This window comes from Sciurus carolinensis, chromosome 18 (assembly GCF_902686445.1).
Source record: "Sciurus carolinensis chromosome 18, mSciCar1.2, whole genome shotgun sequence".
Lineage (NCBI taxonomy): Eukaryota > Metazoa > Chordata > Mammalia > Rodentia > Sciuridae > Sciurus > Sciurus carolinensis.
The window spans coordinates 30,130,599-30,158,503 of NC_062230.1; the positions used below are offsets into that span (position 1 = coordinate 30,130,599).

At 40.9% G+C, this 27,905-nt stretch overlaps 1 protein-coding gene and 1 non-coding gene across 4 annotated transcripts; both read right to left on the reverse strand.

The window, feature by feature from the left end:
* Positions 1-5,930: 5,930 nt before the first annotated feature.
* Positions 5,931-16,542, reverse strand: Mpv17l (MPV17 mitochondrial inner membrane protein like). 3 transcript variants are annotated; one of them, XM_047533728.1, is made up of 4 exons: positions 16,162-16,542; positions 13,149-13,219; positions 6,960-6,989; positions 5,931-6,667 (listed from the first exon to the last, which is right to left on the reverse strand). In XM_047533728.1, exons 1-4 carry the CDS (start codon positions 16,469-16,471, stop codon positions 6,584-6,586), a joined length of 495 nt encoding a protein of 164 aa, XP_047389684.1. In that variant the 5' UTR covers positions 16,472-16,542; the 3' UTR covers positions 5,931-6,583. The 3 variants fall into 3 exon arrangements, with proteins under 3 accessions (XP_047389684.1, XP_047389683.1, XP_047389685.1); XM_047533727.1 differs by having other exon boundaries at positions 5,931-6,763; XM_047533729.1 differs by lacking the exon at positions 13,149-13,219 and having other exon boundaries at positions 5,931-6,763.
* A 916-nt stretch (positions 16,543-17,458) lies between these two features.
* Trnae-cuc (transfer RNA glutamic acid (anticodon CUC)) lies at positions 17,459-17,532 on the reverse strand. The gene has a single exon. It is a non-coding gene; the product is annotated as a tRNA-Glu (tRNA).
* Between the last annotated feature and the right edge of the window lie 10,373 nt (positions 17,533-27,905).

Here is a 27,905-nt window from a genome sequence, read left to right on the forward strand (position 1 = left end):
CCAGCCCCATCAAAATTTTAATGTACATAAATTATACATAAAATTTGAACTTGAAAATGAAGCAAATAGTGTTGCTTTGACAATACTTCCCATTAGAAATAGGAAAAGAACATTCTGGCCACGTGGTTCAGAGGAACAGGACACTGATACAAGTATTAGAAAATAAGCAGATAGAACATTCATCATAAATACTAAATGGCAATGTGCAACACGGCAGGAACCAAGGTCAAATACCCAGCATTTGACCTCAGGATAGAAGCAAAGAATAGCCCTGCGGTAGCCGTCTAGTGGTAGTAGTAGAAGGTTTGCCACTTAACAGGAACCAGTTCTCGGTCCCCAACAGGCACAAATTCATAGCACACACCTTCCATCCATTCGCAACCCAACATGGAAAGGTAGTCAATATCTATTATTTGGCAATTGAATTTCCATTTTCAGGTCACATGGACTTTCTTGCCCTGGAGAGTGAAATGCAGAAAAGGAGGACCAAGGGGCACCTACATATTGTGATTTCAGAGGCCCCAGAAAAGAACGTTCACTGCCATTCTATAACAGGTGTGATCTTCTGGTCATTACTCAGACAACCCGCTAGTATGCACCATGAACTATGAAATATTAACACATGTATACAAGGGTTATTTAGTAGTTATTCCATCCAACTTTTAATTTTTATTTATTTATTTGAAGGGTTCTGGGGATCAAATCCACGTCCTTATGCATGCTGGGCAAAGGCCCTCCCACTGAGCAACATTTCCCATTCCTGGCTCCATTTAACACACTCTCTCTCTCTCTCTCTCTCTCTCTCTCTCTCTCTCTCTCTCTCTCTCTCTTTTTTTTTTTTTCTGGGTTCCAGGAATAGAACTTAACTACTAATTCACATTCCCAGCCCATTTTTTACTTTGAGACAGGGTCTCACTAAAAAGTTGCTTAGGGTCTCGCTAAGTTGCTGAGGCTAGTCCTCCTGCCTCAGCCTCCCAAGCCACTGGGATTATAAGCATGCGCCACCGCAACCAGCTTCCATTTAACTTTTAAAAACCAAGCCCCTGGTCTTGTAAAGATGGGGAGAAACATGAAAAGATGTTCTTCTGAGGGATTCTCGCAAGCAGGACTGAGAACCCAAAGCCCACAAGTCATTTCCACCTCCAAGAAAACAGAATTGTCTGGCCCTGGGGGCTGGAGCTCCAGGGAGTCAGTGCTATACAGAGATTAACACAGTAGAGCGATCTGCATATAGAGATGAAGTAAACCGGTGATCAGCTCAAACTTAGGCAAAAAGAGACAGAAAAAAAATCCACAAACTACACTAATTCATTCAACAATCCTGCTGAGTTTCTGCTCTGTGCCCACCCCGTGTGGGACCCCTCAGATACAAACATGAATAAGAAATAGATTCTTCCTTCAAGAAGTTCACAGTCTGATAGGGAAGACAGATACACAAACAGAGAATGACTAGACACTGCAAAAAACTCACAATCATGGCAATGATCTTTGCCAGGCTGGTTTTCATCCAACAGGAATTGGATGGCATCGTGTAAAGTGTACCAGGAGCCTTCTGCCAAAAATATAACCTCCCCTCTCTCCCCACAGAAAGAGTTCCTGAAAAGCCATCATCCAAAGATATGTTCGTGTTAGCAATTAAAAAACAAATCTAGGGTTGGGATATAGCTCAGTTGGGAGAGTGCTTGCCAGTCAAGCACAAGGCCCTGGGTTCAATCCCCAGCACTGCAAAAAAAAAAAGAAAAAAGAAAAGAAAAAAACAATAAATCTAACTACAAGAATGGGATCCTAATTAGAAAAAGTTATATTACATGAATGTATAATATGTCAAAATATACTCTACTGTCATTTATATCTAAAAAGAACAAATTAAAAACTTTTTTAAAATCTAGAAAGGTTTTTCTACACATTACAGTCAAATAGTTTATTAAGATGGCTTTTGTAACATGGAGCTGAAATCACCCAGATTAAAAAAAAAAAAAAAACAGGAGTTTTGAGGGGCAAGGAAAAGAAGCAAGAACTAATTTGAAAGACAGAGTACAACAGCCAGAGGGAGAAAAGGGGCATCCAGAGGTTGGAGACAGCAAAAGGGGGGCTCCCTCTTCTCCAATAGACGGTTGTCGCCATCACTTGGGTACTGACCCCAACCTTAGGCCCATTATTCTAACCTCCCTGGAGGGTTGGAGGGGTCCAGCTACTGGCAATGGTGAAGGGCTGGTGATCTAGATTTTGTTTTTGTTTTGGTCGTTTTCTTTGGGGAGGCTGGGTATGGAACCCGGGGCTCACACATGCTGAGCATATGTCCTACCCCTGAGCCGCACCTCCAGCCCTGGAGAGGGGGGCGTTGGTGGAGACCCCCACACAGAACAAGGAAGAGACACGTGAATGAAGTGAAGAAAATAAAAATTAAAAAAAAAAAAGATTCAGTGAAGGAAAGATAGATAGACCAAGAATAGAAAAAGACAAGCTTTCACTGAATGTGTACCAAAAATATTACTCAGTTATTAATTATCCTCTTCTATTCACATCTCTTTATAGGCTCTTTATCTTTAAACTCCAGATTTCCCTTTTCACTTATGGGCTGCTGGCAGTATTAAAAGAAAATATTTCAATAGTTCCTCACATTTTCAGCAATTTGAGTTCCTTTACAGTCTAAAGCTTATGAGTAACACTGGATTAAATGAAGTCAATCCAAAGTCAAAAACTGCAGGCACAGAAATCCATTAACTTTTTAATACTCTCAGAAGATGAACCTAATTTTAAATGAAAGCTGCTTCTAAAACTATATTATGGTTGTTTTAGACCATAATTTGTTTTGGCAAACACTCTGTAGAAATTCACATGAAATTCCACTGAACTAAAAGTAAATTGCCATGTAGCAAAAAAAATATTTTTAGATAGCTGCAAATAGATCCTAAAGGATGATGGACTTTGGAAGAAACACTGTAATCAAATAAAATACATCGTGATGGCACATGGGTTAGAAATTGTCCCAGGTAATCTGTCTCTATTAAAGAGACTATCTACATTTAATTTGGTCAGTTGATGTGAAGGCCCTATGAGATACAACCCAAAATGCCAAAGTTAATTTTCTTTATAGGGTTTTAATTTGAAAGAGATAGGATAAATTTTTCCTTAATTTATTAGGAACCAAAATTACAGTCATTAATGAAAATGTTCCCTCTTCAAACCATAACTTTTAGTATCTGTTATTTCTTTCATTCATTAAACAGTTTCTTATTTTGGCCCAAAGAGCACAATGCACATCTGGTAATAATTAAATTTTCCCGAAGCTTCCTTCTGCTGAGCTAAATTCAGTGTGACCCATAACTACCAAATTCACTGACACTATAGAAGACAAATAATGAATTACTCTCTCCACCAAATTACCCTACTGAACAGATCTTGAGAAAAATAAAGAAGTCTCAGAAAAAACTCTCACACTTTGTTAGATTTTAAACATACCCAACCTCTCAAATAACTTTCATTAATTTGCCTACACATGAAAAAGACTGATTAGGTACAAATTATGCATGATTTTTAATTAAAGTGAGTTGGATGAAAGTAGCTACATTTTTCAAAGTTGCAGAATGGTTAGTGGAAATTTCCCTGTGTTAGAAGTTACATCTCTTTTTCTTGTTTTTCTTTTCTTTCTTTTTTTTTTATTTTTATTTTTTTATTTTTGCAGTGCTCCAGATCAAACCCAGGCAAATGCTAGGCAAATGCTCTGCCACCGAGTCCCACCCTCAGCCTCCAAGTACTTCTCTATACTCTCCCCTTCAAGACCCTGTCTCCATTCATATAGAAGGGAGGCTCCCCTCTGCACCAAGACACCATTTTTCAATTTTCTGGTAAGGGTCAGGTCTCTTGAGACTGCAGATGGAAACGAGATGTTCAAAAATTTTGCTAGGTAGTATTTAATTATAATTATCCTGGATACTCTTTTTTTTAATTTTTTATTTTTAGAGACTGCATTTTGATTCATTGTACACAGATGAGGTATAACTTTTCCTTTCTATGGTTGTACATGATGTAGATTCACACCATTTGTGTAATCATACATGTACATAGGGCAATGATTCTGTCTCATTCCATCATCTTTCATACCCCCGGCCCCTCCCTCCTCTCATTTCCCTCTACGTATTCCAAAGTTCCTCCATTCTTCTCTTACCCTGCACTCCCCCACCCCCATTATGTATCATCATCCACTTATTAGAGAAAACATTCAGCCTTTGGTGTTTTGGGGATTGGCTTATTTCATTTTGCATGATATTCTCCAATTCCATCCATTTACCTGCAAATGCCATAATTTTATTCTTCTTTATGGCTAAATAATATTCCATTGTGTATATATACCACAGTTTCTTTATCTATTCATCTATTGAAGGGCATCCAGGTTGGTTCCACAATCTAGTTATTGTGAATTTAGCTGCTATAAACATTGATGTGGCTGTGTTACTATAGTATGTTGATTTTAAGTCCTTTGGGTATACACTTTTTTGATGATACAATTTGCTTTGTGTTAACAAATAGCTCTCCCGTTGTATTAACTACTTTTGAAATAATGCAAATAACAAATTGTTTTAGAATTCAACCATCTAGAAACTTCCTTAGTATTGTCCAAATGTAAAATATATTAATATCTATTACATTCGAATAAATTATATACTTAAGTCACATGTTTATGAATTATATAAACATATTACAAGTTATACAAATTATAGGCTTAAAAATTTACATATACATTCTTAAATTGATCTTAAATATAAATTCTCAAGACAAATTAAAGAGTTTTAAGAAAAAAAGGGTTCAGGGGCCCGGCGTGGTGATGCAGACCTGTAATCCCAGCAACTCAGGAGGTTGAGGCAGGAGAATCACAAGTTCAAGCCCAGCCTGGGCAACTTAGCAAGGTTCTATGCAACTTAGTGAAAACCTGTCTCTAAATAAAATACAAACAAAAATGGCTGGGAATGTGGCTCCGTGGTAAAGTACCCCTGGGTCAAATCTCCAGTACCAAAAATAAAAAGAAAGAAAGAGGAGTTCAGGGCTTCACATCCAGAAAACTGGGAAATACACTATTGGAAGTGACAGAATTGTGGGGTAAGTCTTGGGTGAAAGAGGCTGAAACTTCTTGAGATATTCACATCGTTTTTATTTATTTTTAATTTTTTTAAATTTTATTTTTATTTGTTTATTTATTTTTGCGAGATGAGGTTTCTCTATGTATGTTGCCCAAATTGACCTTGAACTTCTGGGTTCAAGCAGTCTTCCTGCCTCAGCTTTCTGAATAGCTGTCCATGCCACCACACCCAGTTACTCACCTAATTTTTAAACCTGCTGGTGTCGAGGCTAGACAAACTGAATAAATCTGAAAGACTGGGTCAAGTTCCTCACACCTACTTTAAAGTATACAGATTAATTTTAAAGCACTGAATTTTAAAAATACAGTACCGGTGAGCTGGGTATAGCTCAGCAGTGCTTGCTTGGCATGAGCAAGACCTTGGGTTCAATCCAGGGCACTTTCAAGAAAAAAAAAAGACAAAAACATCGGTGTGAAATTTGGGGTAACTATTTTCCCTGGTATAGTATGGACTCAAGTTTCTCCTTCCAGAGGAAGAAAAATTATTAGGTTTTCAGAACTTTCATTCATTATAGTTCACTAAGAAGACAAATATTTTTATTTCACATATCTAGGAAATGGGGGTGTATTCGTCAACTGAATATGCTCAAAACTAAGAAACATTAACTAAAAATATACACAGATATCATAATATAAAAGTAGAAGACATCAATCAAATATTCTGTTTGGAATGTATTAATCATTCACTTTTTTTTTTTTTTTTTTTTTTGTACCAGAGATTGAACCCAGGGGTGCTTAGCCACTGAGCCACATCCCTAGTCCTTTTTAATATTTTATTTAGAGATAGGGTCTCAATGACTTGCTTAGGGCCTTCCTCAGTTGCTGAGTCTGGCTTTGAACTCATGATCCTCCCGTCTCAGCCTCCGAAGTCACTGGGATTACAGGTGTGCACCTGGTCACGATTCTTTTTTTGATGATAAAAATGTGCTTACAGAATTTTAGCATCAGCATAATAATTATGGAGTATTTTAAAGGGGGAATCTGATTATTCAGTCTTCTTGAATGAATTCTATGTAAGTAGAAATGTACCATCAGGAATATATTTGATATAAAAGGTAAACTGATCCAAAAGTGTTTAGGAGACAACCTGAGATTTTAAAATGGAGATATAAACAATTAGCACTGGGGTCCCTAAATTCAACAGGCACTAAAATATTCGAACAGAAATAGTAATAAATCTAAGATGCCATTTTGCCACTACAGTCAATTTTAACTAAAATATTAGGAAAGTGAAAGCATTAGAGAAGTAGGATTTTCAGACGAGAATTGGGGGAGGAGATCTGGATAAAATTTAAAGTAATCACTGATCATTTAAAAGCAAGTGTGTCTGCAGAACTGCGATTCCTCAACATGGAGACACATCTAGTGAATGAATCGCTTTCTCTGCAGGGACTTCAGTGCACTTTGGGAACAAAAGGTAGTCACATGAAAGTGGGCCCTGCCTCCTCACTCCCCTGGGTGACTTCCTCCCACGTCGGCCTCTTTTCTGTGAAGGAAGGCGAATGCTGACTGCAAAGTGCCATCGCCACTCTGTTGGGAAAAGCAGAGGAAGGTGGCCCAGAGGAAACCGTGGAGTCCAGTATAAGCTGTCCTCCAGTGGATGGGAACAAGGCTGAAGTTGGTTAGCTGGAACAGAGAGGGTCTGTTAGGGCTCCATGCATCAAAGCCACGGTTAGCATGCTGAGCGGAATTTGTTTATTTGTCTGGTTTATTTTTGCAGGGCTGGGTGGGGATCAAACCCTAGACCTCCTGGCATGCCCAGCAAGCACCCTACCACTGAGCTACATCCCCAGCCCCAGATTCTGAGTAGTTTGAAACTCACCTGTACCAAAGGCCAGTACATCAGACCGGTCTAGAATAAAGAAAAACCTTATTAGAATGGTTTTTTTTAATCACACCAACACACACACACACACACACACACACACACACACACAAATTGTGTGGTTCATTCCATAAAGAACAAAAAACATGAGGAAGATAAAATTCCCAGGTGGTACGATATTTCAGACTAAGCTGATTAAATTAAAACCACTTTTTTTTTTTTTCTTTCTTCCTTCCTTCGCTTCTTTCTTTCTTTCTTGTACTAGGGGTTGAACCCAGGAGTGCTTTACCACTGAGCTACACCCCAGCCCTTTTTATTTTTTCTATTTTGAGACAGGGTCTTCCTGAGTTGCCAAAACTGACCTTGAACGGGCAATGCTGCCAACTTCACCTCCCAGAGAGCTGGAATTACGGGTGTGGACACTGCTCCAATTTCAGACTTATTTTCTTTTTACTAGTTTATGTATTCTGAAGTTTCTGAACTAAACAGTTGCAATCAAAGCTATACTATGTATTGTTACATTGTTATGCATTACACATAATACATATTTTAGATTTAAAGTATACATTCATTTGAGAATTTAACAAAGTATTTTTGTAAGGTACCAAAAAAATAATTTAAAGGTTAAACCCATCCAAACATGATTTGATTTCTGTGGCCCTTATTTCTCTTTTCTTCTCTCTCTCTCTTTTTTTTTTTTTTTCCCCCCAGGAATTGAACTTAAGGGTGTTTAACCACTGAGCCACATCCCCAGCCCTTTTTATTTTAAGACAGGGTCTCACTAAGTTGCTGAGGCTGACCTTGAGCCTGAACTTGCAATCCTCCTGCCTCAGCCTCCTGAGTCACCTGAATTACAAGTGTGAGCCACTGCGCCTGGTTCATGTTTTATAGTTTCTAAAAAAGCTTTTATTTGGAAATAATTTCAAACTTATAGAAACTAACAAGAATAGCCTAAAGAACATTTGTGTATTCTTTACCCAAATTCACCTATTTTGCTAACATTTTGCCCCAAGTGCTCTATTGTTTGCTCGCTCCATGCCTCCATCTCCCCACCCACCTGCCCTCCATGTATCTATCCAGGCACGCTATCCAGGCGTGTGTGCATCTGTCTACCTGATATGGTTTTCTGAATCATTTGACAGGAAGCTGTACACAGAATTGCCCCTTACCCCTGGAGGCTTAAGTATCTATTTTCTAAGAATTAGGACGTTCTGTTATATAACAACAGTTCTTTAGGTTATATAGTTATTGATTTCAATAAATACAGTCATGCCTTCTCTTAAAATAAAAAAGATCTTAATTTGGGGAGGCTCATCTGTTTCCACGTGATCAGATGTGGATTATGAATTCCTGGCTGGAACACTACATGCTGGTGGTGCCTTGGCCCGAGTTATGCCATCAGAAGGCATGTGATGTCCATCTGCCACTGTCTGGAGCTGTTCGCTTTGATCACCTGCTTAAGATGTCCAGTTTTTCTGCTGTACAATTACCCTTCTTTCAGCCTTGAAACTAGCATCTGTAGCAATAATGTAATCTGTAGGGGGGCACTTTAAGACCATGCAAACAAATGTCCCGCTCCCCTTCAGAATGCCCTCCTCCCTACTATTTTTGCATCCATTTCTTTCTTTTTTATCTTTTTTTTTTTCTTTTTGGTACGGGAAATTGAACCCAGGGGCACTCATCCACTGAGCCACATCCCCAGCCCTATTTTGTGTTTTATTTAGAGACAGGGGCTCACTGAGTTGCTTAGGGCCTCGCTTTTGTGGAGGTTGGCTTTGAACTCATGATCCACCTGTCTCGCCTCCCGAGCTGCTGGGATTACAGGCATGCACCACTGCGCCCAGCCCTTCCGCATCCATTTCTGATTCTGTCTGAACCACTCTCCTGTTGTGATGGGTTGCCCGGGGGTGAGTTTTCTCCTCCAGCAGTGGGCCCCCATCTGACCTGCTGGTGCTCAGAATTCTACTCTAAGCAAGAGCCTGTTCTCTCCCAGGTATTTCTCTCTTTATTATCAGTATGGACTCAGGATTTCCTACTTTTTTCAGTGGTTTATAATCCATTACGGTGTTTAATTATTTTTGGTGCTCAAATGTCCCAGATTTAGCCAGTAGGAGGCCCTTCAAGCTGGCTCCTATGTCCTTGTGACATCCCCCATCTTTTTTTTTCTTTTAAAAAATCTACTTCCTGCCCAGTGTGGTGGTGCACCCCTGTAATCCCAGTAACTCAGGAGGTTGGGGTAGGAGGATCTCAAGTTTGAGGCCAGTCTTAGCAACTTAGTGAAACCCTGTCTCAAAATAAAAAGAAAAAGGGGCTGGGGAAGAATACAGGACAGTATTCTTCAGAGATAGCAATGACCTAAAGACTGGGGAAAAAAAAAAAAAAAAGGCTCAGGAAATCAGGAAATGTCCCTGAACAATACCACTAAAAAGAGATGACAATGGGGATGTGGGTTCAATCTCAAGTTAAAAAAGATAAATCAATAATTACTTCCTTACTTTCTGGTATAACAAGATGTTCCAGACATAACTAGTCCCTTGTACCTTGTACTTGTTCTTCCCTGGGCTTGGAATAGGCCATTTCTTTGAGAAGTCCTCATTCATTCTTTTTTTTGTAAGGAATGGCATTAGAGACCAAAGTCTGAGCACTGAAGGCACCTTGTGATGTCAAGAAAAACAATGGCCAGGAGGACAAGGCGGTGCATGCCTGTGATCCCAGCCATTCGGGAGGCTGAGGCAGGAGGACTGCAGGTTCAAAGCCAGCCTCAGCAACTTAGCAACTATACAAAAACTATAAACTGGACAAGAAAAGAATGTAATATCAGATTGACTTCTAAGAGGTGATACATTTGAGCCCCCGTATGCAGCTGGTGAAAGGAGACTGAAATTGCATGCCATCTGAGCACAAATTAACACCCAAATCAAAACATATAAATCGGCCCCTTCCTTCCCACCACCATCTAAAAAACCCAGACTGGAGCTGGGTGTGGCAGTTCACCCCTATAATCCCTGTGACTGGGGAGCCTGAGGCAGGGGGAATCACAAGTTCAAGGCCAGGCTCAGCAACTTAGCAAAGTCCCATCTCAAAATTTAAAAAGCTAGGGATGTGATTCACCACCAAAAAATAAAGAACATGGATCGGCCAAAGAGGTGGTTCCTTTACAACCAATACTCTCACTGCCACTGGACACAAGAGAGCCCTTTGTGGTGGTTTTTTTTTTTTTTTTTTTTTTAACTTCTTTTAATTGAAGATGGACACAAACCTTTATTTTGTTTATTTTTATTTTTATTTTTTTTTGGGGGGAGGGTACCAGGGATTGAACCCAGGACACTCGACCCCTGAGCCACATCCCCAGCCCTATTTTGTATTTTTTTAGAGACAGGGTCTCACTGAGTTGCTTAGTGCCTCACTTTTGCTGAGGCTGGCTTTGAACTCACAATCTTTCTGCTTCAGCCTCCCGAACCTCTGAGATTGTTTATTTATTTTTATGTGGTGCTGAGGACCAAACCCAGTCCCTCACACATGCTAGGCAGGGGCTCTACCACGGAGACACAGCCCCAGCTCCAGCAGAGGATTCTTTGTGAATACTTTTCTTCTGACTCCAAACACCATGTGCTATCAGTTTCATTGATCAAGCTTGAATCAAGAGCTTCATTTGAAGTCAGTTTCTCCCACATCTAACACCACTAGTTCTGAACTCTCTTCTGTGCAATGAAAACCTCCCTGAGAATAGCCTAAGGGATCTGAAATTCAACATTCCCCAAACTGAACTCAGGTCATCCCACGCCGTGGACCTTCATCCTTACTTCCCATCAATCAAGACCTGCGAGTTCCACCTGCTCAAGTCAGTCCTAGGTTCACTGCTTATTTCTTAGGTGAACTTGGTCACAGTAGCTCCTGGTTAGTTTCCCTGGTTGCCATTACCTACGGGTGAAGTTCAAGATCCTTGGCATGGCATTCAACATCCTCCAAGGTGCACACTCACTCCCAGTTGCTCCCTAACTCACAGTTAATATTACGTGAACATCGAACAGCTTGTGCCTCCTTCCCACAGGCCCAGCACAGGGTTTTATGCACTATTCGCTCCACTCAGCAACTTCTGCCCCTGGAAAGCCCTCCCCCAGGAATCTGCCTAATTCCACCTGTTCTTTGAGACTCAGCTTGGGCATTACCTGCCCCAGGAAGTGTTCCTTGAGCCTTACCCCGACACCTCCACGCTGTGCTCAGCGCTCATCTGCTCTGGGGCCCTACAACACTTCTCATAGGGTTCTAGCTAAAGACTTGTCTATTTGTTTATCTATCCCACTAGACCATAAGTCCCTTAAAAATGGATTCTGTGCATGCATGTGCCTGTGTGTGTATGTGTGTGTATTTTTTTTTTTTTTTTTTTAATCTTCCATTAGCACCTAGTATAGTATCCGGAAGAGAGTGGGGCTTTTTTGTTTTTGTTTTTGTTTGTTTTTTTTGTGGTGCTCCCTAGCACCACACAGGGCCTTGCACATGCTAGGCAAATGCTCTACCACTAAGTTACATCCCCAGTCCTTTATTAAAATTATTTATCTTGAGACACAGTCTCACTAAGTTATCCAGACTGCCTGAGATTTGTACTCCTCCTGCCTCAGCCTCCTGAGTTGCTGGGATTATTGGCATGCACCACCACACCCGGTTGCTTCTTGTTCTTTTTTAAATGTTACATGTCTGTATCTCTGTCCACTCTAGGATGTAATGGGAAACCTTCACCCTTCTTCCACAATCAAGCAGAATAAAATCACATTTGGATGTCACCACACGGGCCCATAATTTCTGCTCCAAGAGAATGAACAAGAATTACTTCTTTCCTTAGAGGAACTGTCCCTGAGTATAGGGGCTCAAGGGACACACATCGCCTCAAATCTCCATCTTCTGCTTCTAACCACCAAGTGACTGGTTCTGGAATTTAGTACCAGGCAGCAGAAGATGCTAGAAGCAGCACATGTAATAGCTCAGTGTGAGTTGGTAATGGTTTGTTTTTTGTTTTTTTGGTGCTGGGGCTGAATCCAGGTCTTTTTCTCACACATGAGCACCCTCCACCACTGAGCACCGTCCCTCACCCCTGGGCACTGCTTCTGGTAGGGAATTAGTACATCTGAAATATTAGGTCCATCTGCATACATTCTGGAATCCTGAAAATTCATCTCATTGTTATTAACAGAATCAAATCTGCTCTGGGCCAGAGATGAAAAATATCCCTGATTTTGCCAAGCCTTAGCATACTGTTCAACAGATTTTTATTGAATAGATGAATGAAATGTGTGCAGGGCCGGGTTGTATGTATTTTTACTGAGCAAACAGTACAGCAGGTGACTTGCTCCAAGCCTAAGGAGTCACCTGGGAAACATTATCCTTCTCCATAAATACCTCTGTGTCATTAAGAAGGTTCTTTTCACTAGGATTCAGCAGAATGCACACCTGAAAACTCTGAATGTGAGAGTGATTTTATTAAGCCACTCACATTCTCCGATTTCTATTTTGCAGCTACGCTCTGAAATTTACAATATAGATGGTGATCACTAATAAGAGGAAATGTAACAAAACGCAAAATCATTGTGAACACTGGCTAAAGTGCAGAGATTCCTTTCTACCCATGAGAAGCAAAGACACCCCTCAGTCTCTTCCCAATCATCTATCAAAACAAAAATTCAAATCCAGCTAACAGGAGGATCACTTGAGCCCAGGAGTTTGAGACCAGCTGGAGCAACAAAGCCAGATCCCATCGCAGGAAAAAAAAAAAAAAAAAAGAAGAAGAAGAAGAAAAGAAAAGAAACAAAAATAAAACATAAACAACTATTTAAAAATATTTAAATGCATGCCTTAATCCCAGAGACTGGGGAGGCTGAGGCAAGGGGAATCATAATTTTGAGGCCACCCTCAGCAACTTAGGAAGACCTGGTGTTCCAGTAAAAATTAAAAGGGCTGGGGACACAGCTCAGTGGTAGAGCAGTTGCCTAACGTGCTCAGGGCCTGGGTTCAAAATCATCAGTCCTGGATAAAAGGGAAAGAAAGAAAAAAAGTTCAAGACTTCTGTCAAAGTATTGACAGAGATACAGGGCCCATCACACTGGAACCCTAATTTATGAAGTTTTACTAAAATGTACTTATGTTAAAAATCTACAAGAGTATATTGATTACAATTTTAAAAACCTGTCTTACCTTATACGTATTCCAGAATTTCTGTTTCAGGTCCAAAAATATGTCATCCTTTTCCTGAAGAATGCTCATTCCTATATGCAAAAGCACACACAGAATTTTAGGGCTGGGATGTACCTCAGGGTTGGAATGCTTCTGCACTAGTGTGTAGAAGGCCCTGGGCCTGATCCCCAGCACTGGAAAAAAAATTTTTTTTAACTTTATTTTTTTTAAAGATCCAGGAGGAAGATTACAGTTTTTATTCAAGTTTTCCATTCCCATATTCAAAGTAACCAGTCATTATCACTCGCTCAATATATTCCTTTTGACCCAATAGTGAAAACAGAACATAATCTGCATTTCAAAACTAGATAAATTATAGCTCAGTCCAATGGCACACTCCTATAATCCCAGTTACTAGGGAGCCTAAGGTAGGAGGATCTCAACTTTTAGGTCAGCCTGGGCAGTTTAGCAAGATTTGTCTAGAAATAAAAAAGAATAGGGATTAGCTCAGTGTTTGCCCAACATGTACTAGACCCCAGGTTCAATCCCCTTAAAAAAAAAAAAAAAAAGCTAGATAAATTTTAAAGGAATGGCAAATACAAAGTGAGAATAACAATTACAGCAGAATGAAATCAATGTTTTTTTTTTTTCAAAAAAACTGTATGAATTCACACAAAAAAGGTAGCATTAGTATAATAAACCTGTTGGTGACATTTTCAAACTTTTTGTGAAATGTTGAAATTTTAAATTTTTTTTTTTTTTTTTAATGCATGCTAAGCACATGCTATACCTCTGAGCTACATTGCCACCCTAATGTCATTCATTTTAAAAAGGCTAGTGGACTCTGGATATTCTAGCAACTACAAATTTCCCATCAGTATTATTCTAATCAGAGTTTTAATGTGGGGTATCAGTTTAGCCTTCCTGAAAACTACTTCATCATCCCTGAAAAGAAATTTGGGGAGGGAAAAAAAAAAAAAAACTCTCTTAGGAAGGGTATAAAAGTGAATGTGATTTAAAAATTCTCCCCCAACCCTGATTAGCCAGGAGGGGAAATCAGAGTCTCATTAGTCAATTGCAGGAGATTCTTAGAACAAGAATCAAAAGAAAACCCCACAAAAAATACTGGTGATACTGTGTTCCACTTGTCCAGCATTAGTTAAATGCTATGCACTTCACGTGTACCAGTTCTTCTGACTCTCCTAACAATTCACTGAAGTAGGTAAGGTGAAAAGGAGGAAAAGAGTTTAGGGAGGCTAATAGCGGCAGAGTCCGACCCAGCTGCCCAATTCCAGAGCCAGACCTCATAACCATCAGTACTCTGTCTCCCCAGGGTGGCCCTGGAACAAAGCATCATCTGACTCAGGCAATTTCCAAGTAACACCTGGACAAGAAATCGAATGCCAAAACAAAGCAGCAATCCATGCAGGAGTCTCTACCAGGGGCCTCAGGCCTGAATCACAGGAGACCAGAACCACTGAGGCTGATCTCAGACAACAGCTCACCAACAGCTTGATCAGGATCAAGAACACGACCGGGGGCTAGGGATATAGTTCAGTTGACAGAGTGCTTGCCTAGCGTGTACATAAGGCCCTGGGTTCGAGCCTTAGCACCATGCCCCCGTTCCCGCCCCCCCCCCCAAAATGAATGGGAGTCTGGATTATGGTGTCTTTGGGTAAATCACATAATGCCTTCAACTCAGTTTTTTTTCATTTGTAACATAAAAATAAGGAGTGCCTGCTTCAACGATTCAAGATTAAATAGAGCCCCAACCCCTTCGTCCACCACTGTAGTGACAGACATAGGAAACTATTTGCAAACCTGGTTGGGAATTTCCACCTTGGGACCAGGAACAGATCCTCCAATAAAATCAGGAGGCTCCTGCTGTCCAGCTATGTAGTCTCTCCATCGCACTGACCCCACCTGCCACAGGTTAGCTGAGACTTCAATAGGCTACCAGGTCTTTGATGATTCCTGTAGGGTCTATAGGGAAAGCAGCTGGATCACAGAAGTGTGCCACCAGGCTGGGCTAGAAATTTATCTGGTTTTAAAGAAGATTGTATTCTGTTTTTATCTTTGGCCTCCCTAAATAAGACCTTTGGTCAGGGAAGTTTCTTCAAGATGGTGGTTCCCTGCTCTCAACCAGTTTTAGAAGTCACTGACAGCCATTGAGAGTGGTTCCCTCCCATGGGGGGCGGGGGACGTGGAATTTGTGATTCCCACTACTAACAAACTGTAGAGATTTTCTTCAAGAATGAGTGTCCCTCCCCAGTTACCCACGCGTTGGAGGCTAAAGAAGCTGCTAGGATGTTGGGAAGCTACCAACCCCTTCTGTTGTTCTTGGTGGTCAGGCCTTCCAGTCCCCGGCACATTTTCTGAAGAGAAGTCTTCCTTGCAGGTATAGAGTCCCCTCACATTCCGGTTGAGACCCCCATGGAATCTCACTACCAAAGAAGGACTAGGACTCTGGGTGTGAATTTGCTGGGCAACCAGGCCCAGCGTCAGGTTCCACCTGCTCTGCCTCCCATGTCTAAGGTCCTCCCAGGTCGGCTAGCACTTTGATGGTGCATTGGACCCAGAGCCCCAAGTGTGAACTCCCCAACCCCCAGTAGGATGGCCCCAGGGATTGCAGCTGCTACAGGGTCAAGCTGGGGTTTAGTAAAATGGATCCCAAACCCTACCTATGCCCCAGTCTTGAACTCTGCCCGACCCCAGTCTCCCTGCTCTGACCCGCTGGGCTCCCCAACCCCCAAGATTCCCTAGTCTCTCTCTCTGAGAAACCTCAACCCCAGTACCTAGGCACCCCAGCCCAGGTTCCCAGCCTCCACTCTCCAACCCAGGGCTTTCAACCCTGATCCCCACCTCCCGAACTCCCTGCTTCTGCCTCAGGGCCCAGTCCCTGCAACGGTCCACAACCCTGCAGCGATCCTCCAACACCCCGTCCCTTAACCTCCGTCCGGGACCCCAGTGCCCCAATCTCGGCTCTCAGGCACTCTAGGACCCCGTTCCCCTGGACCACGCCCCAGTCCCTCACCGACGTAGAAGGCCGAGAGGGTGATGGGCCCTCCGAGCAGCTGGTCGCACAGCACCTTGGTGAGGACCACGCGCGGCGCGCGGCCCGGCAGCGCGCGCTCCAGCAGGCGCAGCCACGCGTAGTTGAAGTTGGCGTGGAAGGTCATGGTCAGGGTGGCCACGCGCCGCGTCTGGCGCCAGTCCGCCGGGCCGTCCCGTAGCCGCTGCTGGAGCGCGTCGCCGGCCGAGTAGAGCCCGGTGTAGAGCAGGACGTTGGTGGGCCATGGGAAGCGCCGGGCCGCGTGCCGCAGCGCCCGCCACCAGCCAGCCATGCCTGCGCCTGGGCGCCCGCCCCACCGCCTTCCTGCACCGCGCCGGACGCCGCCCGCGAGCTCCGCGCCGCCGCCGCCGCCTCCACCTCCACTCCACCTCCACTCCACCTCCACTCCACCTCCACTCCACCTGCCTCCTCCGGTGCTCGAGAGCGATTGGGCGGCCCGCGCACACCCAATCCGCCCGTCCAATCCCGAGGCCGCTGGCCATCGTGGGGGCTGAGCCTTTACCGTGCTAGAGTCCATTTGCCCGAGATCTCCAGAATAGGCAAATCCAGACCGACAGAAGGTAGATGAGTCGTGGGCAGGGGCTGGGCAACGTGAGAAGAGAAGGTGACTACTCCCCGGCTTGGGGGTCTCAGAGTGACCAACACGTTTTGTCCTCAGTTCGGGGTGATGGTTGCACGACTTTGTGAATACGCTAAAAGACATTGAGTTGCACACTTTAAAATGGTGAATTTTGTGCCATGTGGATTCTGTCTCACAAAATGAAAGATGTAGTGACATTCACCCAGCAAAATGGCAACGTATTCTAAATGCTCGCCTGCAAAGAATTCATTCGACCCACGCAGAATACACTGACAGTACCACTGCCTTTGGAGAACAGAGGTTAAAATCCGAGGCTTTTCATGAACGCGAGATGAGGCCAGTGCGCCTACTGCGGTCTTCTCTTCGGTTGGCCCTCATTGTCACAGCCTCCCCACAACAGCCTGAGCTCCCGGGCACTGTCCCACCAGCAGGGTTCAGTGGGTGCCAGAACAGGCAGAAGCTCTGACCTCATGGAACTCATTTTCTCCTTGCTTCTTTTTCCTACTCTTCCCCTATTTACTACATGTTTACCCTATTTTACTTAATTTTTCAATGTGTAACTTTTAATTTTTTCCTCCATTTTTTTTATTGATGCATTATAGTGTACATAATGGTGGGGTTTTGTTGTTGTTGTTACAAATTCATGCATGCACACATTTTTTTTAAATTTTTTTTTTTTTGCGGTGCTGGGGATTGAACCCAGGACCTTATGCTTGAGAGGCAAGCGCTCTACCAACTGAGCTACATCCCCAGCCCCCACACATAACAATATAATTTGGCCAGTATCACTCCCCAACACTTCTCCCCCACTCCTCCTCCCACCTCTTGGTCCCTTTCTTCTACTCTACTGATCTTCTCTTTTGATTTTGATCCCCCTCCCCTCCAGTTCTTTTCCCTTTTCCTCTCCAGCTTCCACATATGAGAGAAAACACATGAATGACCCTTGACCTTCTGACTTTGGCTTATTTCACTTAACATGTTCTCAAGTTCCATCAATTTTCCTGCAAATGACATCATTTCATTTTCTTTGTGGCTGAATAAAATTCCATTGTGTATACTTACCACATTTTCTTTATCCATCTGTTGATGACACCAAGGCTGGATCCAGTTTGGCTCTTGTGAACTGTGCTGTCATAAACATGGGTGTGCATGTATCACGATAGTATGGTGACTTAATTCTTCAGGATAAATGCTGAGGAGTGGGATAGCTGGGTCGTATGGTGGTTCCAGGCCTACTCTTTTGTGGACCCTCCATACTGATTTCCACACTGGATGGACATCAACAGTGTAAAAGTGTTCCTTTTTCTCCCCCACATCCTCTCCAGTATTGATTATTATTATTATTCCTGATGGCTGCCATTCTGACTGATGTGAGATGAGATCACACCATACTTTTATTGGTCATTTGTATTTCCTCTTTTGAGATGTGTCTGTTTAATTTGCTCATTTATTTAAAGAGTTATTTGGTTTTTTGGTGTTGTTTTTTGAGTTCTTTATATAATCCAAATATTAGCCCTCTGTCAGAACCAAAACACCGGAAAAGAACAATTTTAGCAGAGGAAAAGTTCATTTTGGAGCTCATGATTTCAGAGGTCTCTGTCCACAGAGAGCTGGATCCATTGCTCTGCGAACAGTGTGGGGCAGAACATCACAGCAGAAGAATGTGGTGTAGGGAAGTGGCTCAGGACATGGCTACCAGGAAGCAGAGAGAGATGCTGCAGACTAGGAATAAACTACAAACCCCAAAGGGACACCCCCAGTGACCCATCTCCTCCAGCCCCACTCTACCTGCCTACAGTTATCACCCAGTTAATCCCTGTGGGTGGATTAACTCACCGATTAGGTTAAGGCTCTCATAACCTAATCATTCCACCTCTGAACTTTCTTGCATTGTCTCATATGTGAACTTTTGGGGGATGCCTAATACCTAAACCATAACAGAAGGGTAGTTAGCAAAGAGTCTCTTCCATTCCGTAGGTTCTCATTCCTAATTGTTTCCTTTGCTGTACAGAAGCTTTTCAATTCGATAACATCCCATATATTAAATCTTGGCATTACTTCCAAAGCTTCAGGGGTCCTACTGAGAAAGTCATTGCCTGTGCCTATGTCTTGGAGTGTTCGTCCTACATATTCTGCCAGGAGTTGCCTAGTTTCTAGTCTAATTCCTAGGTCCTTGATCCATTTGAGTTGATTTTTGTACAGGCTGAAGAAAGGACTGCTTTCATTCTTCTACATATAGGTAACCTATTTTCCTAGCACCATTTGTTTAAAAGGCTGCTTTTTCTCCAGTATATGTTTTGGGCACCTTCATCAAGGATCAGATGACTGTATCTCAGTGGGTTTGTCTCTGTGTCTTCTATTCTGTACCATTGGTCTATGTGTCTGTTTTTGCCAGTACCATGCAGTTTTTGTTATTATAGTTCTGTAGTGTAATTTGAAGTCGGGTATCGTGATGTCTCCAGCATTGCTTTTTTGACTTAGAATTGCTTTGATTATTCTGGGTCTTTTATTATTCCAAATAAATTTGAGGACTTTTTTCTAGTTCTGTGAAGAAAGTCGTTGGTATTTTGATGGCGATTGCACTGAATCTGTGTATCGCTTTTGGTAGTGTGGCCATTTTAACAATATTAATTCTGCTGGTCCATGAACATGGGGAGGTCTTTTCATCTTCTGAGGTCTTCTAAATTTCTTCAGTGTTCTATAGTTTTCATTGTAGAGGTCTTTCACCTCCTTGTTTAGACTTATTCCTAGGGTCTTTCTTTTCTTTTTTTTTTCTTTTTTTTTTTTTTGGCTTGTTTTTGAAACTATTATGAATGAAACAGTTTTCCCGATTTCTTTCTCAGCAGCTTCATTATTGGAATATAGGAAAGCTACCAATTTTTGTATGCTGATTTTATAACCTGCTACTTTGCTGAATTTATTAGCTCTAGCAGTCTTTTGGTGGAGTTTTTTTTAGATCTTCTATATATAGGATGGTATCATCTGCAAACAGTAATAATTTGACTTTTTTTTTTTTTTTGGCGGGGGGCAGTGGGTACTGGGTATTAAACTCAGGGGCACTGGACCACTGAGCCACATCCCCAGTCCTAGTTTGTATTTTATATAGAGACAGGGACTGGCTGAGTTGCTTAGTGCCTGGTTAAGTTGCTGAGGCTGGTTTTGAACTTGCAGTTCTCCTGTGCCACTGGACTCAGAGGCATGTGCCACCATGCCTGGCTTTCTTTCCTATTTTTATCTCTTTTATTTCCTTCTCTTGCCTAATCACTCTGGCTAAAATTTCTAGCTTTATATTAAATAGGAGTGGTGAGAATGGACATCCTTGTCTTGTCCCAGATTTTTAATGGAAATGCTTTCAATTTTCCATTTATTATGAGAATGGCTTTGGGTTTTTCATAAAGTCTTTATGAGGTAGGTTCCTTCTATCCCTAGTTTTTATCATAAAAGGGAGGTGAATTTTGTCAAAGGCCTTCTCTGCATCTATTGAGATTACAAAGTGATTTTTGTCCTTAATTCTATCTATGCAATGAATTACATTTATTGATTTGTTCATGTTAAACCATCCTTGCATCTCTGGAATAAAACCAACGTGGTCATGATGCACAATCGTCTTAATATATCATTGAACATGATTTGCTAATATTTTATTAAGAATTTTTGCATCTAAGTTCATCATCAGAGATATTGGTCTGTAGTTTTCTTTTTTCTTTCCTTGATGTATCCTTATCTGGTTTTGGTATGAGGGTGATACTGATTTCATTGCATGGATTTGGAAATGCCCCCATTCCTTTCTACTTCATAGAATAATTTGAGGAGTATTAACATTAGCTCTTTAAAGTTCTGGTAGAAGGACTGAGGTTGTGGCTCAGCGCTTGCTTAGTATGTGTGAGGCACAGGGTTCAATTCTCAGCACCGCATATAAATACATGAATAAAATAAAGGTTCATCAACAACTAAAAAATAAATAAAGGTCTGGTAGAATTCAACTGAGAATTCATCTGGTCCTGGGCTTTTCTTTTTAGGAGGCTTTTTATTACTGCTCCTATCACGTTACAGGTTATTTTTTTTTTGGGGGGGGGGCGGGGTGCTGGGGATCAAACCCAGGGCCTTATGCTTACAAGGCAAGTACTCTACTGACTGAGCCATCTCCCCAGCCCCCTCATTACAGGTTATTGATCTGTTTGTTTCCTCTGTCCTCTTGATTCAATTTTATTGATCATGTGAGTCTAGAGATGTATCCATTTCTTCTAGGTTTTCCAATTTATTAGAGTATAAGTCTTCAAAGTAATCCCTAATTAGTGCTGGGTTTCTGTGACATCTGTAGTGATCCTCCTTTTCCCCTACTCTAATTTGAGAATTCTTTTCTTTTGCTTAGTTTGGCTAAGGACTTATCAATCTTGTTTATCTTTTCAAAGAACCAACTCTGTTTCATTGATTTTTTTTTTTTTTTTTTTTTTTTTTGGTTTCTCAGGATTGAACTCAGGGGCACTCAACCACTGAGCCACATCCCCAGCCCTATTTGTATTTTCTTTAGAGACGGGGTCTCACTGAGTTGCTTAGTGCCTCACTTTTGCTTAGGCTGGTGTTGAACTCACAATCATCCTGTCTCAGCCTCCCAAACCACTGGGATTACAGGCATGTGCCACCATACCCAGCTTCATTGATTCTATTTTTATTTTATTCTCAAGTTCATTGATTTCAGCTCTGATCTTAATTATCTCCTTCCTTCTCCTGGTTTTGGAATTGGTTTGTTTTCTTTTTCAAGAGACTTGAGATTCCCCATTGAGTTGTTCGTTTGGGATCTTTGATTTTCTTTTGTACGCACTCTTAGCTATAAACTTTCCTCTTAGAACTGTCTTCATAGTGTCCCAGATGTTCTGGTATTTTTTCCCCCCACTATTCTCATTTGAGTCTAAGAATTTTTAAATTTCTCCCATTTTCTTTCTTCACCCATTCGCCTGTCAAAAGTGTATTGTTCAATCTCCCTAGGTTTGTGTAATTTCTGCAGGGTTTTGTCATGTTAATTTCTAATTTCATTCCCTCTGATAAGATGCAAGGAATTATAAATTTTTTTTTGTATTTTCTCAGTTTCTTTGTGGCCTAATTTTTAAATTTTGAAATAATTCCAGAATTAGAAAAAGAGATGAAAAAAATAATTCATTGAGCACCATAATGTACCAGGCAGTAAACTGTAGGCTGTAGAAAGAATTTGAATTGCTTCTCCTCCTCCATGAGAAAAGGGAACCCCCCCCCTAATGATTCCTACTCAATTCTCTCAATCCAATTTGTTGAGCCAAATAAAGCAAAATTCAGTTCTTAGAAAAGGAGACCTAGAGCTGGAAGTGGGGATTAGGATTGCCAAGTAAAATAGAAGGTGCCCAGTTACCTTTAATATCTAATGAACAATGAATAACTTTTTTAGTGTAAGCGTGTCCCATACAAAGTTCAGGGCATATTTACATTGGAAGAAGTCTTCATTGTTCATCTGAAATTAAAGGTTAATCGGATACCCTGTATTTTTCATTTTTATTCTGCTCAATCTGGCAACCCCAGAGGGATGGGACTAGTGTCCCTGAGAGCCTATTGCATGCATCAGTTCTCTACATGGTCTTGTCACTCCCCACAGAGACCAGATGAGGCCAGGGAATGGGAACAATCCATAGAGGTGTACCGGCCAAAATCCAGGATGGTCTTTATCAAGCAGCTCAACTCATTTACTTAATGAGAGTTGAAAGAAAAAGAAAGGAATGCTCAGAAGACCTGGATGGTTTCACACGAATGGCTGTGTTCTTGTCTCCTCTTAAAAGCGATTTTCAGCATACTACAGAGATACAGCCACATCAATGTTCATAGCTGCTCAATTCACAATAGCCAGATTGTGGAACCAACCTAGATGTCCTTCAATTGATGAATGGATAAAGAAAATGTGGTATATATATACAATGGAATATTACTCAGCTATAAAGAATAATAAAATTATGGCATTTGCAGGCAAATGGATGAAATTGGAGAATATCATGCTAAGTGAGATAAGCCAATCTCAAAAAACCAAAGGACGAATGATCTCGCTGATAAGCGGATGATGACACATAATGGAGGTGGGAGGGGGGCAAGAATGGAGAAAGAAGGGACTGTATAGAGAGGAAAAGAGGGGTGGGGGGGAGGAAAAAATAACAGAACGAATCAAACATCATTACCCTATGTAAATGTATGATTATGCAAATGGTATGCTGTTACTCCATGTACAAACAGAAACAACATGTATCCCATTTGTTTACAATAAAAATAAATTAAAATTTTTAAAAAAGCGATTTTCAAAAATTCAGTAACTACAGACAATCTATAAATCAAGCTAATGCTAAGACAAGCATGACCTACAAACAAAAGATGTTCTAAGATACATTAATTAATGACAGTGATGCTTTGTCAACTGTGGAAGCTGTGATTCAGAGCCCTCCGGCAATAATGAGAGAACACATTCTTGTGGAATTAAGATCCCCGAACAGTGGGGGAGGACTGAGGAACCAAGCACAGTAGTAAAATGTAAAAGGAGAGTTCTGTTAGGAACTCTTTCAGCAGGGAGTAAGTGGGAACTGAGCTTCAATTTACAACTGAGGATCACATTAAAAATATATGCACATGATCACAATGATGCTTATTGTAGCTGCTATTATTTCATTTTGTAAAAATGAATTGGGGCTTCACAAGAACCACCAACTCAGCCACAATGAATAAACTCTAGCTTCTCTTCTGATCCTGAAGTTTCCGACAACTGAAAGACTACTGTGCCTAAAAGGCTTTGAGACCAATGCCCCACCCTTCCAGAAGAGGTGGTGGAGCTGAGGGAAAACCTGAATAAGGCCTCTTGCTTCAGTTGATTTTAGTTACTTGCTTTTATCACCAATTTGAGAGGTCACCATGGTTCAGCAATATGCTCCCATGAGCTTCACTGTGGATGACGCCTCTGACGTATGGGTCACAATGGTCACGGCCGCCCGAGTTCCTTTTCTTGCAGGATCTTGACTGCTTTTGTGAGCCTACTGAAACAACTGACTCCTCACTTGGGTTCATGCAAGTGTCTGGTGGGTGACTTTTGATCTTAGAGGCCTAAGTTCTGTGAGCCTGAGCATGAACCTGAGCAGGGGATATGGGAATCCCAGTTTTTAGCCCCTTGGTCAGAAGTTCCTGAGGCCCAGACTTGAGACTGGATCTAAAGTGGGGGGCAGTCTTGGGGACTCAAACGTCCACCTGTGGGATCTGACCCTAGCTCCAGGTAGATTGTGTCAGAACTGAATTCAATTAGAGGACACCCTAGCTGGTGTCTGCTGCAGAATGGTGTGCTGGTGGGGAGAAACCCCCACACCTTCTGAGGTCACAGAAGTCATCTGTGTGTATTGTGGTGTGACAGCAGAGGAAAATTGTGTATTCCAGAACATTCTTCATGTGGGCTCTAGAATTTCACTGGTAGCGACCTGAATGGAAGGAAAGGCTGCTTTGATTTGGAGCTGAGTGTGCCCCACAAGCACTAGGTTTTTGTTCACAGTGCGACAACTGCATTGTATTATATTATTTGATATATGTTGTTTTCAATTTTATACACTTATACAATTGCATAAATTTTATACAACTCATACAATTATCAACAATGCTGCTGTAGACTTTTTCAAACATTTTTTCTTTCAGTACTAAGGACTGGACACAGGGGCACTCTACCACTGAGCTACATTCCCAGTCTTCTTTTCCATTTTGAGACTGGATCTCACTAAATTGCCTAGACTGATCTCAAATTTGCGATCCTACTGCCTGAGCCTCCCCAGTTGCTAGGACTACAAGTGTGGGCCATTGACCTGGCTGAACTGCTGAGTTTGGCCTCTACCTTGTGATCCTACTGTTTCATCCTCCAGAATTCCTGGGAGTACAGGTGTGCACTACCGTGACTGGCTTGCATTTCTTTTATGACAAGTGATGATAAATTTTTATACATGTTTATTGACTATTTGCACATGTTTTTCCTTCTCATATCGTCATTGCTTATTTACCTTTGGGGCGCACCATTTTAGAAAAATCTGGGTACTTTCATAAAATGTAAAGAAATCTGAAGCAACTTAAACTTAAATTGTAGTTTTTAAATGTGACTTGAAATCCTTGTTTTCACATGACCACATTGTCCTAACTTATCTGCTTCAGATCTTCCAAAGACTTCACACCCAACTCTGCTTCTGTTAACTAGATGATGGAGGAAAACTTCCTAATATAAAAAAATAGTCCTTTGAGTACCAGAAAAATATCAACAGGAAAGTTTTCCACCAAGTCTTTAATATTGACAAATCATTACATCATTGATGGCAGTGGTTAGTTTTGCTTACTTTTCTTCTATGTCTCGCAAAGTATCACTGAACAAATACTTTCAGTGTTTAGAACACAGATTTCAACTTGATAGCTGAGGGATGAATTCATTCCTAATTGACTATTCTTTTATCCTACTTTATCTGCCTTAAATTTGTAAGTAATTAATGTATTATATTGCTATTTGTTATCCATTTCAATAGAATATAAGAATCAAAAAAAGACAAAAATTTAACTTTATTTAATCACCTTTGATTTGAATCCCTAATTTCTATAATACTGCCTGGCCTATAATGGACCCATAGAAAATATTTGTTGAATTGATGTATTCAATAATTACTCATGGAACCCCTAACGCATCCTAGACACTGGGTTAGCAACACTTGGGTGATAAATTGCCTCTTTGTCCATGGAGGGTCTTTAAAATAGGATACTCATGAAACCCAGACTGAAAACAATGAAAATATTTGGAAAAATAAAATTTACTCATTGTGCTAGTATATATTCATTATTCATACATTCAACAACTATTTTTTGACTAGCCTATCTGCCAGTCATTGGAAATATTGTAATATTAAAGACAAACCTCTCTGCCTGCCAAAATGGCATTTATACCAAAGGAGACGGACGTTAAACAACTAATTACTTTTGCCGGGTGTAGTGGTGCACTCCTGTAATCCAGGCAGCTCAGGAGGCTGAGGCAGGAGGATCACAAGTTCAAAGCCAGCCTCAGCAACTTAGCAAGGCCCTATCTCAAAATAAAATAAAAAAGGGCTGGAGATGTGACTCAGTGGTTAAGTGCCCCTGGATTCAATCCCCAGTACCAAAAACAAACAAACAAAAAAGTCCAGATCTTTTATGCATATCTGAACAATAAAAATTTTCCCTTAATACGATATTAGTGACAGGACACAAAATCAACATACAAAAATCAATAGCTTTCCTATACACCAATAATGAATCCACTGAGAAAGAAAGCAGGAAAACAATTCCATTTGCAATAGCCTCAAAATATAAAATACCTTGGAATAAATCTAACCAAGGAGGTGAAAGACTTTTACAATGAAAACTATAGAATAGTGAAGAAAGCAATTGAAAAAGACCTCAGAAGATGAAAAGGCTGTTCATGTTCATGGACAGGCAGATTTAGTATTGTTAAAATGGTCACATTACCAAAAGCAATATACAGATTCAGTGAACCCCCATCAAAATATCAATGACTTTCTTCACAGAACTAGAAAAAAAAAAAAGTCCTAAAATTCATTGGGAATAAAAAAGACCCAGAACAGCCAAAGCAATTCTAAAAGAGAAAAAAGGAAAAAAGCAATGCTGGAGGTATAACAATATCTGACTTCAAATTATACTACAGAACTATAATAATAAAAACTGCATGGTACTGGCATAAAAACAGACACAAAGACCAATGGTACAGAATAGAGGACACAGAGACAAACCCACTGAGATACAGTCACTTGATTCTTGACAAAGGTGCCAAAAACATACACTGGAGAAAAGACAGCCTTTTTAAAAATGGTGCTGGGAAAACAGGTTATCCATTATGTAAAAGAATGAAATTAGACCTTTATCTCTAAGCCTGCACAAAAATCAATTCAAAATGGATCAAGGACCCAGAAATTAGACAAGAAATTTTGCAATTCCTAGAAGAAAACATAGGGTCAACACTCCAAGACATAGGCACAGGCAATAACTTCAAGAGAACTCCTAAAGCTGAGAAAATACCAAGAATTAATAAATGGGACGACATCAAATTTAAAAGCTTCTACACAGCAAAGGAAACAAGAATGTGAAGAAAGAACCTACAGGAGAAAATTTTTGCTAGCTGCTCTTTTGACAGAGGATTAATATCCAGAATACATAAAGAACTCAAAAAAAATGATAAAATTATGGCATTTGCAGGCAAATGGATGAAATTGGAGAATATCATGCTAAGTGAGATAAGCCAAGCTCAAAAAATTAAAGGACGAATGATCTCGCTGATAAGTGGATGAGGACATATAATGGGGGGTGAGAGGGGTTAGCGTTAGGGTTAGGGTTAGGTTTAGGGTTAGGGTTAAGGAGGGTGGTAAGAATGGAGGAAGGAAGAAATGTATAGAGGGAAAAGAGGGGTGGGAGGGGTGGGGGGAAGGGAAAAAAATAACAGAATGAATCAAACAACATTATCCTATGTAAATTTATGATTACACAAATGGTATGCCTTGACTCCATGTACAAATAGAGAAACAACATGTATCCCATTTGTTTACAATAAAAAATAAAATAAAATAAATAAATAACCCAATTAATAAATGCATAAATGAACTAAACAGACTTCTCACAAGAAGAAATAAAAATGGCCAACAAATATATGAGAAAATGTTCAACATTTTTAGCAATTTAGTGAGACCCTGTCTCATAATTTTAAAAAATGGGTTGGGGAGTTGGGGCTGTAGCTCAGTGATACAGCACTTGCCTAGCACGTGTGAGGCACTGGGTTTGGTTCTCAGCACTGCATATAAATAAATAAAGGTCCATCAACAATTTTAAAAATATTTTTTAAAAAAATGGGCCAGGGATGTAGCTCAGTGGTAAAGCACCCCTGAGTTCAATCCCCAGTAGAAAAAGAAAAGAGCAAACAATAATGCTAGAGAGGATATGGAGAAAAAGGATCTTTTTGTTGGTGGGAGTACTAATTAGTACAACCACGACGGAAATCAGTATGGAGGTTGCTCAAAAGAGTAGGCCTAGAACCACCATATGACCCAGGTGTACCACTCCTTGGTAT

Excerpts from the sequence above, each read along its gene's own strand:
- Mpv17l (XM_047533729.1), bottom strand. The coding sequence starts at position 16,471 with ATGGCTGGCTGGTGGCGGGCGCTGCGGCACGCGGCCCGGCGCTTCCCA. Across the intron at positions 6,990-16,161 it reads CCTCTCGGCCTTCTACGTCG|ACCGGTCTGATGTACTGGCC; the intron begins GTGAGGGACTGG and ends TCTTTATTCTAG. Across the intron at positions 6,764-6,959 it reads TGTACTGGCCTTTGGTACAG|CTAACCAACTTCAGCCTTGT; the intron begins GTGAGTTTCAAA and ends TCTCTGTTCCAG.